Source organism: Pungitius pungitius, chromosome 21 (assembly GCF_949316345.1).
Source record: "Pungitius pungitius chromosome 21, fPunPun2.1, whole genome shotgun sequence".
NCBI lineage: Eukaryota > Metazoa > Chordata > Actinopteri > Perciformes > Gasterosteidae > Pungitius > Pungitius pungitius.
Window position 1 is genome coordinate 14,156,422 of NC_084920.1, and position 10,432 is coordinate 14,166,853.

The 10,432-nt window shown below is 40.9% G+C and overlaps 2 protein-coding genes across 2 annotated transcripts; one reads left to right on the forward strand and one right to left on the reverse strand.

The window, feature by feature from the left end:
- Positions 1-1,961: 1,961 nt before the first annotated feature.
- On the reverse strand, positions 1,962-6,690 carry lsm12b (LSM12 homolog b). The gene is made up of 5 exons (XM_037463828.2): positions 6,557-6,690; positions 4,703-4,836; positions 4,043-4,152; positions 3,163-3,289; positions 1,962-2,611 (listed from the first exon to the last, which is right to left on the reverse strand). The coding sequence occupies exons 1-5, from the start codon at positions 6,681-6,683 to the stop codon at positions 2,519-2,521; spliced, it is 591 nt and encodes a 196-aa protein (XP_037319725.1). The 5' UTR covers positions 6,684-6,690; the 3' UTR covers positions 1,962-2,518.
- Positions 6,689-9,963, forward strand: g6pc3 (glucose-6-phosphatase catalytic subunit 3). Its single transcript, XM_037463826.2, has 6 exons — positions 6,689-7,313; positions 8,048-8,154; positions 8,244-8,334; positions 8,459-8,577; positions 8,809-8,950; positions 9,053-9,963. The coding sequence occupies exons 1-6, from the start codon at positions 7,096-7,098 to the stop codon at positions 9,393-9,395; spliced, it is 1,020 nt and encodes a 339-aa protein (XP_037319723.2). The 5' UTR covers positions 6,689-7,095; the 3' UTR covers positions 9,396-9,963.
- The last annotated feature ends 469 nt before the right edge of the window (positions 9,964-10,432 follow it).

Here is a 10,432-nt window from a genome sequence, read left to right on the forward strand (position 1 = left end):
TGTGCGTGTGTGTATATCTATATATAGAAATATCTATATCCAGATAACTGTATATATATATATATCTACGTCTATAAATCTAGATTTGGATCTAGACCGATATATATCTGTCTATATATCTAGATATACAGACCGATATATATCTGTCTATATATCTAGATATACAGACCGATATATATCTGTCTATATATCTAGATATACAGACCGATATATATCTGTCTATATATCTAGATATACAGACATAGCTATATACAGACATAAATATATAGATTTAGATATATATCTAGATATATACATCTATATATATGTCTATAGATATATATCAACATATATATATATAGTAGATATGTCTATAGATATATATCTATTGACATATATATAAAGGGAAACTAAACATATATCTATATAGACATATATCTACTATATAGATATATGTTAATAGATATATATCTATATTGACATATATCTACTATATAGATATATATCTATTGACATATATCTATATTGACATATATCTACTATATAGATATATGTCAATAGATATATATCTATATTGACATATATCTACTATATAGATATATATCTATTGACATATATCTATATTGACATATATCTACTATATAGATATATGTCAATAGATATATATCTATATTGACATATATCTACTATATAGATATATGTCAATAGATATATATCTATATTGACATATATCTACTATATAGCTATATATCTATTGACATATATCTATATTGACATATATCTACTATATAGATATATGTCAATAGATATATATCTATATTGACATATATCTACTATATAGATATATATCTATTGACATATATCTATATTGACATATATCTACTATATAGATATATGTCAATAGATATATATCTATATTGACATATATCTACTATATAGATATATGTCAATAGATATATATCTATATTGACATATATCTACTATATAGATATATATCTATTGACATATATCTATATTGACATATATCTACTATATAGATATATGTCTAGACATATATCTATATAGACATATATCTACTATATAGATATATGTCAATAGATATATGTCTATATAGATATACGTCAATAGATATATATCTATATAGACATATATCTACTATATAGATATATGTCAATAGATATATGTCTATATAGACATATCTATTGACATACAGATATATATCTATATATGTCTATAGATATATAGCTGTATAGCTATATATCTATAGACATATATCTAGATATATATCTTTATATATCTATACTTATACTCTGCATGTTAAATTGCATATAGATATATATTCTATATACACACGTATATATAAAGTTCCTCCTCTTTGTACCTGTGGCTTCTCCACAAAGCACCTTGTCCGCTCCCACTCTGGTCCCACGGTTTGGATGCATGATGCAGTTGATGATGGAAGCAGTTAGTCTTCATAATTCAAATTACATGTTGGTGAAGGAATGAAGCTTCAGCATTCACAATCTAAATAAAACTAAGATGTACTGTGAGTCACTGGATTGTTCAAGTCATTTCCAAAGTTACACTTTAAATATATAGCTTTACTATTTTGAACAAAAGGTGTACCGTCAGGCTCTTGGTTTTGTCAAAACGAGACATTAGGTATTTAATATTGTTCTACCAAAGTCAAACTAATCCACCTTAAAATGTATGTAATTCATGTTTAAATGATTTCACGCCACTGACTATCACCAAGACGATAAATGTCTCCTTCCAGCTTCAAGCCACTTTGTCCAGCTTAGCTTCAGTCCCCTGTAGCTACATGGAAGCATCAGAGAAACCCAAGCATTGGACATATAAACATGTGGCATCTGGATCCGCGAGAACAACCTCGAGTTTGAGAGCCAATCAGCAACATTTTCACCACTGAAACAAACATGTTAAGAATGTGTGGGTTAAAATGAATTCTAGAGAGTCCATCAAAAAGTTGTGGAAAATTACTGTATTACAGTCAGAATTTTTGTTACTTTTATTTTAGAAAATGTCCTTAAAGTGTGGCGTTTCAAGTCACATTTTGTTTAAAATACAGAAAATACAGACAGTAGAACATGGATACAGCAAAAAAAGGAAACAATGACAGAAAATAAAGCTAACAAGCCTTTCTGACTGCTCTAGTTTTCTCTTTTTGAAATGGAAATGAAGGCAAAGGAAGGAGGGCGGAAAAAGAAAAGGCTTCAGGGACAGGAGGGGGAGGGGGGGGAGGAGGAGGAGGGGCAGAATGAGACAAGTTGGTTAAGGAAAACTATGGTTGCTTTATGGTTCATGTTTAAATTATTCTTTATAAAGTCTAATTTAAGATTTAATCTTTCCTCTTTCTTTTTTGTCTTTTTCATTTAAATGGTATTTTGATCTTCTGGATCCAGGGCCCTCAGCGCTCCTCCTTGTGGTCTCGGACTGAGGACAAGGAATGCCGACTTAGTCTGGCAGTGGGAACAAAACCACCCGCGTCGCCTTCCCCGGTCGACCCAACGCTGCCAACTCAAGAAGATAAAGTGGAGTCCTTCTGTGTTTGCTGTGCTTGTGAACGTTGCATGGACTTCTGACTTTCCACGTCTCTAAAATGTTTCTCAACCTGCAAGAAGGAAACCACGGTTTAAAAAAAAAAAAAAAGGAGTAGTGTGTACAAATAAAATATATATATATCTGATGTGGTCATCGTACATAGAGCAACACAGTGAAGCGGCTTATTAAGTCTAATGGATCCCGCTGAATGAATCGTTTCTTTCACAGCTGCTTCTGTCCCTTCGGATATGCAGAGCAGAAAGGAGACTAGTTTGTGTGTTTTTGTATGACTAGCATTTCCGGTGTATTTATAAAGAGCCCAAAAAGTTTATCAAAAAGGATTTATTTAGTTGTTACTTTGTTTAAAAAAAGCTAATTGACTACCAAAACCTTTACGACAGTAAAAGTTTACTACAATATTGAAACACTGTTATAAGTATAACTCCTGCATTATTTTACCTCATTAAAGTATATAAATCAATAAAATGTGCTGTATAAAAGTAGAACTGGTCCCTATGCAGCCAAATGGTCCCGTAGGTCATTCTTCCACATCTCATTATTATTTTTATTGATGCCGTGTCGTGTGAAATGTAATCGTATTTAAAGCCATAGAGCACTTACTATTTTGCGTACATGACTTAAAGCGCTTCCCTCTTTGCCTTTGCAGTTCTCGACCTGGTAGGGCGGCGAGATAACGACGTCGTCCATCACAATAATGTTCTTCTCCTGCCATTTACAGTCTTTGATGCTGCAAAGAAAACAGACAGACATCAGCCAACCTGCTGCTGCAAATCGAAAAACAATACAACAAATGTTCTCTCCATTTCTCTTCGCTAAAGCTAGAGGCCTCTGAAGGGTTTAACGTCCAGATTTTTGTTGCACTTCATAGACAATTCAGATAATTAGTCTCATGACGCGTGAATATCCAGCTGATCAACACAACGTTGAGCTGTAGAAAGACCGCCTTCTGTCCATCCAGCTAGAAAGGCTTCTTTTCTACAGACACACGCTGGTGTTCACTCATTACATCAAGCTCACTAAACACCCCAAAAGACAAGAGGGACTATTCCATGAAGTCGGGGGGCACATTTAGTTAGAAGTGGGGGAGAGGTTAATTGAATGAGTCAAATATCAGCTGCTGCAAATGGGCTTAGGAAGGATTACAATTTGTCAAGGTCAAATATATGACATAGTTGTAGTGTTGGGATGACCTCAGTCTGAACTGTCTAACAGGGAGGGGTCTCGCTGGGTTTACCAGCTCTAATCACATGGCTAATCATAATCAATATTGGAAAGCTATTGTTGGGCCCGGCGGTCCCTTCCAGGAAACGTATACGGCCTCTATCGGATATCAGATCTATATGCAATGGCTTCAGGTGGTTTTCCAGCTCCTGAATGGCGTTAAAGGGAAGTAAGCCAACTACAGACGGCGTGAAATACTTCAATCAGCCCCGTTTTGATCTTCACTGTGGAACACTGACCCACAGTGCGAGGTTCTTACGTTTTGTGAATAGTCTGGAATAGCTGTTGGCCCTCCACAGAAACCCCAGCACTGATTGCATAGGCTTGGGACAGCTTGTCCTCCTTTTCTGACCGTGCTCGATTGGCAAGCTGCGAGAGAAAAAAAACAAACGGCATTCTTAACATTATTAAACAGATTTGAATTCGGATCAGCTTTAAATTTCTAACAGCAGAAAGAACAGGACAGTAGTCACTAACCAAGTCACGGGTGAGGAACTCAAATATTGTTTCGTAATTGGTACAACCAAGTTATCTCTTTCATCGGAGCAACAGTATAAGTTTACATTTTGCTTTTACAGATTTGCCCAAAAAGTTATTGTCATGTAGTAACAAAGGGAAGCTTCACTTGTTTAGAAAACGCCCTGAATACACAGACTCATTCATACAATTCTGTAAGATTAAAGTAAAGATGAATCAATAACGAGTTTTCTAAATTGAGTCATGGAGCTCCAATCCAATCCGTTTTATTTATAAAGCACAGTTTAAACGAACAAAGGTTCCCAAAGTGCTGTACAATAAAACATAATAAATAAATCGATGATCTTTCGGTTTAGTTTGTTCAAGTTGATCCTCACATTCACATAGTGTGTTTCCACCGTCTGTGACACACTGATGACACGCCAAGGACAAAAAGACTCACCTTGCTAACATTCAGTGATGCTAGTGGGGGTGGAGTCTCAGTGCGGTCATTGATTATGTCCACCTCAGAAACATAGGCTAAGTTGATCAGGATGACGTCGTTGAGGTTGGGCTTACCGCTGGAGGAAGCACATTCTTGGAAAGAACTAAAGTCAAGGCACACAACGTCGTGGTGAAACATCACGAAACAGAACATCAAAGATCTGACCCCTAATGACCCCTCACTTAATACTGCACAGAGCAGCCGATGATACCGAGGACACTGGCCGGCTGACAGTGAGAGCTGGTGCCAGTTACAGCAGTGCTGCCACATCTAGTTAAAATAGAAGAATGAATGGAGAATTGTTCAAAAGGCCCCTAAAAAAAGTATGTAAATGATTTTTTAGTTGCTAAAAAAAAGCACACACACAACTGTCTTTTAAGTCAATTAAACAACTGTTGACTCATTTACCAGAGGCAACATTTTGAGGAAAAAAACAGCCCAAATTAACTTCTATACAGATATACGTCAGTAATCACAACGTAACAGAAGACTGTAGATTTATCTGAACACAGATCTTCGGTTTTGGAATATTCCGACAGAGCGGGGCCTCCAGGGGCCGAAGCCACTTGCAAAGTCAGTATTACAGGAACGGCTTGTTGAACTCGGCGTGGTTCTGATGCAGATATTTCTATTTATTTAAGTTTGATCGGCAAGATGGTGCTTTCGTTTTAAAAGGTGCCTTTTAAGCTCATCAGCACAATGATCTCAGCTGTAAACCCAAATTGCTCAAACTTTCGGTATTGGTATAAAAAAGTCCTGGCACAGAGCCTGGCTTCCCTGAAACCACATTTGACTGACTGAATATATTAATGCAGCTTATGTTGGACGGCACTCAAGTGTCAAACTAAAAGGCCCGCGGTGCCAACTGTCACCTCCGCTGTGTACCGCCTTCATTCGTTACCAAAACACACAACTCAAATTAACCAAAGTCACAAACTGATCCAGCGTGGTGCCTAAATGATGTGCATTACACACACACACACCTAGTGATGGGTGTGTAGCCATGTTCAGCCAGCCAACCAACGGTGGTGGAAATTAATTAGTGATAGCGCTGACACTTTAATTTTGTTGCAATGAAACAGATCCGTGGAATAGTTTACAAAGATGACCACGACGTCGCTAGAATCGGATGAGACGAGAGGAGGGGGGGGGGGGGGAGGCCAGCTGATAAGCTCGGGAATGCTAATACCATTAATTGAGCTAGCTAGCAGCGGCGGTGTGGGGTTGACCGACGGTTAGCATGTTAGCCAAGCTCGTAGCAACTTCATTTTAGCGTGGCTGGGAAATCGATGTGCATCGATCACCACCGTTGGGGAATATACGGTTCGGAAACAGGAGGAGAAAAAAAAACGAAACCGCACACCACGTGAGGGGACCGGGTGCACCCATGCCGGAGCGAGGGGCGCCGAATGTCAGTTAGCTTGCTAGCTAGCGAACAGCGGCTTGTGCCCGTGGAGAGCAAACAGCCATGATGCCTTACTAGGGTCCGTTGCCAGATAGTGATCCATGTTGGGGTCCGGCGATACAATGAGTGGATTCACAACACATGCTCCTCCTAGCTGAAAACGTGAAGCGGCGGGGCGACCCGGTCGCACCTACGTCGCCTTCGACAGATACGAGGGGAGGGGGGGGGGGGGATTGTCGACCACCTCTTTAAAGAAAAATATATAAAACGGACAAAGATGTGTAACTCGGCTACCACCAATTACGCCTGCGCGGATCACTATTTGACACATTTTCGGTTACCCTACAGGCCCCTCGCAGCCAGGCGGAGCAGCAAACCGCCCGCAGCTCGACACAGACAAAGGATACTCAGAGTTAACATCTTGGACTGGTAGTCGAAAGCGACCACTTCTCCTTGCAGCCGTTGGCCCAGGCAGGTGAGGCAAGAGACATGGCTCCCGACGCTGAAATACTCCCCCGGTCCAGGAGCCGCCATCTTCTCCGCCAGGAAACCGGAGCGCCTGCCTTACGTAAAACGACGCGATGTCGTATGGAGGCGAAATCGGGGCGTGTCGAAGCACGTCGCGTGGTGGTCGTTGGTTTTAACGCGACGGGCTGTGCCCACAATCTAACCAAACGTGACGTAAGCGCTGTGTGTCGTAACGTCTCACACCCAGCGATGTAATTGTTGACCACACGTAAACTCGATGTAATTAATCCAAGTGTAAAGCTGTGGCTTTGTCTTCTATTCAACGCGATTCAAACCGCTCTTCATTCAACTGGCTCCCTCTGCTGGACACGCGGCGGTACTGCTAGCTCGGCGCGTCCCGAAGTGCAACACGATCACGATTAGCGTTTTGAATGTTTATATCCGCATCGAAGTACATGTCTTGAGGGAGGACGCAGTCATGGAGGCCGTTTACACCCAAGGCATCTGGATGGCCGAACGTCTGCAACAGAGGACGATGAGTCAAGAAAAACTGTGGCAGTTGGTCACTCATATTGGAGATCCTAAAGCAGCCTTCCTGCTCGTCTTTCCTTTCACGTATTTCATCAGCAAACGAGCCGGAGTGGCGGTGCTCTGGGTAGCCGCTATTTCGGAGTGGTTAAACTTGGTGTTTAAATGGTAAGGGCTAAAGAAAGAACATAGATTTTAAACACGTTTCGGGTGTGACGTTATATCTTTTTTTTATGACTCTTTCAGGTTATCGATGGCATGTTAGCATAACGCTACATGTACATTTGACATTGTTATCTGTCAGTATAAGTTGGATGCAACTGTAGTGTTTAATTCTTTATAATTTTATTTGCAACAATTAAATCGAAATTATGTTTACATTCAATTCTGTGGACGTTGCAACTCCTGGAAGGTAAACGCAGTCCATCAACGTGTACGGTCCGACGTGAAACAGAAACAAGCGGAACCATTTATATAAAGTTATGTGTGGTAGTTATTTGTTGCGTTTTTCCCTCATGGGTAAAATACAATGAAACCACTGGTAACTTTCTATGAATGTGGTAGACATCATGCTAGTCTAGGCTGGGATAACGGGGAACAAATAATTAATAGAATACTACTACTTCATACAGGGAAGTGTATAACATATATTTTTTTCTAAATGCAGGTGAGGATGTGCAGAGTCAAATTCTTTATTGGCTTACAACCAAGTGCATGATACATGTGATGAACTTGCTGAGATTGTTTTGACAGTATTTAGAAAGTTAAGTATATGAACGTTGGACAAACAGAGGTACGTTTATTGTCCAATACAAAGACTGCCGTCGGTCCTGTTGTTATACACTCTTAACAGAGCAGGTGGAAATGGACCCACGGTGATTGTTCGTTTAACCTTTCTCCAGGATGCTGTTTGGAGAACGGCCGTACTGGTGGGTAGCCGAGTCACGCCTCTTCACCAACAAGCAACCCAACATTCACCAGTTTTCCTCCACTTGTGAAACCGGCCCAGGTGAGATACCCTCAAAGCAAAGACGCGAACCCGTCTCAGACCCGTCTGGTACAGTCAGGGCTCTAAAGCCTGCGTGTCCCGTTTCTCAGGGAGCCCGTCGGGACACGCGATGGTCACGGCCGCAGTCTGGTGGGTCGTGGTGTCCTCACTGGGGTCATTCCTTTACTCACGCACTCACAGGTAGGCCTATCGGAAAGACACACATTGTACGAAAAATACAAATGTAAATGTAAAAAGCCCATTCAAAGAAATTGTAGAACCTCAGTGCTTTTGTTAAAACGAGTCTCTTTTGGTGTGGCTCCAGTGTGATGCTATCAGCGGCTCCCTACCTGCTCTACGTGGTGATGCTGGTGGCCGTTGGAATCTCCAGGATCTTCATCCTCGCACACTTCCCTCACCAGGTCATCGCTGGCTCCATTACGGGTGTGAATACGGTTTACTGCATGGATTACTCTCCCTGTTTATATAATTGTACATTCAACCAGGTAGAAGAACTGGACAGTATTGGCCGATTTCTGCCAAAATCTCCATAAAGCCGAATTTATTTATAGTCCCACACATGGGGTGCTGACCATGGTATGAATTTGCATAATGATGTAGTTTAAGAGAGCACGTGCTCTGAATGTTTCATGGATGTGAATGGATTCTTGTCAGGTTTCATCCTGGGGATTGTTCTGAGCCGCAGGGTCCCAGAGGGGCGCCCCCTGCTGTTCTTCTTCAGCTTAAGCGTCGGCCTGCTGCTCGGCACCGCGTCGCTGCACGCCGGACTGCGGCAGCTGGGAATCGATCTCTCCTGGTTGGCCCTTGTTAAAAATAAAAAAAAACCCGTTCGGCGCTCCGATGAGCTCTGTGTGTGTGTGTGCCGGAGTACATTTGAACCGTCGCTTTCCCTCCACAGGTCCGTTGCCTTGGCCAAGAAATGGTGCAGCCGCGCTGAGTGGGTTCGTCTGGATTCGGCCCCGTTCTCCTCTCTGACCCGGGACTGCGGGGCCCTCCTGGGTCTGGGCCTGGCCCAGTACTGGAAGCCCGGCGGATGGTCCCTGCCGTGGGCTCCCAGGGCTTTGTCTCTGGCCATTTCGTCCATGGGGCTGTACCACGTCAACCGGTTGCCGCTGCCGGTCCGACCGCAGGGACTCTTCTACGGGCTCTTCTTCGTCAAGTTTGTCATGGTGCCTCAGGTCGTCATGGTGCTCGTGCCCGGGCTGGTTCACCTGTTCACTCACAAGAGGAGGAAGGACTAAAGACAATCGCTTCCTCCTTTAAGCACTTTAAATGTCCATTCCCAGCGTCTTATGGTCGCGTTGAGGATGTCGTTAGTTTCTCCACATTCGCTGTTGTTTCTTACCATGTGGCTGGAAAGTGTCAAAGCAAAATGCTGGGGGTGGAAATGACATGTGTCTTAAGTGAGGGGATTGTATTTCTTTTACAGTAAATACTGCAGAAATAATAAGTGTTAAAACTTTGTTTGTCCTTTTCCACTTCAATCACAGGAATTTATCAGATTTCTTGTAGTTTCGTTGGAGACTTACCTGTAAACTGATTTTGATGGGAAAAAGGGTGAAGTTAACCTTTGACCACATTAGTGAAATGGCATTCTGTGTGAAGTTGAAGAATTTAAAAGCTCAGATCAAGCATTTCTAGAGTAAAGCAGTATATTTTGGTCAAAACGAGGTTTATACTTTGAAGGTCAACAAATCGAAGTTACAAAGATTTGTATTCTGAAATGAAATGCAACAAACCCCATTAACAGCTCGCTCTATATATATATATAAATGTTTTGTGGACCACAAATAATCCAAAAAATGAAAACTAATTAAAAATAAGTATTCTTTAAAAGAAATGATTGACATGCAGGGAGTGTTTCAGTTTGTAACCATTTATAAATATGTTCTTTTTTTGTCTCCAATACATAGGTTTGACTGTACAGATTACAATCAGTTATCATGAGATAAAAACACATTCTTTTTTATTGTTTTAATTAAACTTTTTATCACAGCGACCTGAAAGCTCACATTTACAGACAAGAGAACTCTGCTCAGCAAGCAAATACATTAAAATTAAAATAAAGGAACCTTTTGCTTTTTGTCTGGTGAGGTTGAAGGAAAATGATACGGATAGTTCAGGGACAGCAGTCTCTTTGTACACTGCTTTACCGCTCGAGCTCATGGAAAGAATAGAACATGCATCAGATTATTTACAGCAAATCAATGTACATAGACAGCTTGAAACCATACACCCTTGATTATCCTCAATTTAGAAGTCTTTCTAAATAAATTAC

Coding starts and splice junctions, on each gene's coding strand:
- lsm12b (XM_037463828.2), bottom strand. CDS start 6,683: ATGGCGGCTCCTGGACCGGGGGAGTATTTCAGCGTCGGGAGCCATGTC. Junction 4,837..6,556: donor GTCCAAGATGTTAACTCTGA/GTATCCTTTGTC, acceptor GTTCTTTCCAAG/AATGTGCTTCCTCCAGCGGT. Junction 3,290..4,042: donor TTCCAGACTATTCACAAAAC/GTAAGAACCTCG, acceptor TTTTCTTTGCAG/CATCAAAGACTGTAAATGGC.
- g6pc3 (XM_037463826.2), top strand. CDS start 7,096: ATGGAGGCCGTTTACACCCAAGGCATCTGGATGGCCGAACGTCTGCAA. Junction 8,155..8,243: donor CACTTGTGAAACCGGCCCAG/GTGAGATACCCT, acceptor CCCGTTTCTCAG/GGAGCCCGTCGGGACACGCG. Junction 8,335..8,458: donor CTTTACTCACGCACTCACAG/GTAGGCCTATCG, acceptor GTGTGGCTCCAG/TGTGATGCTATCAGCGGCTC.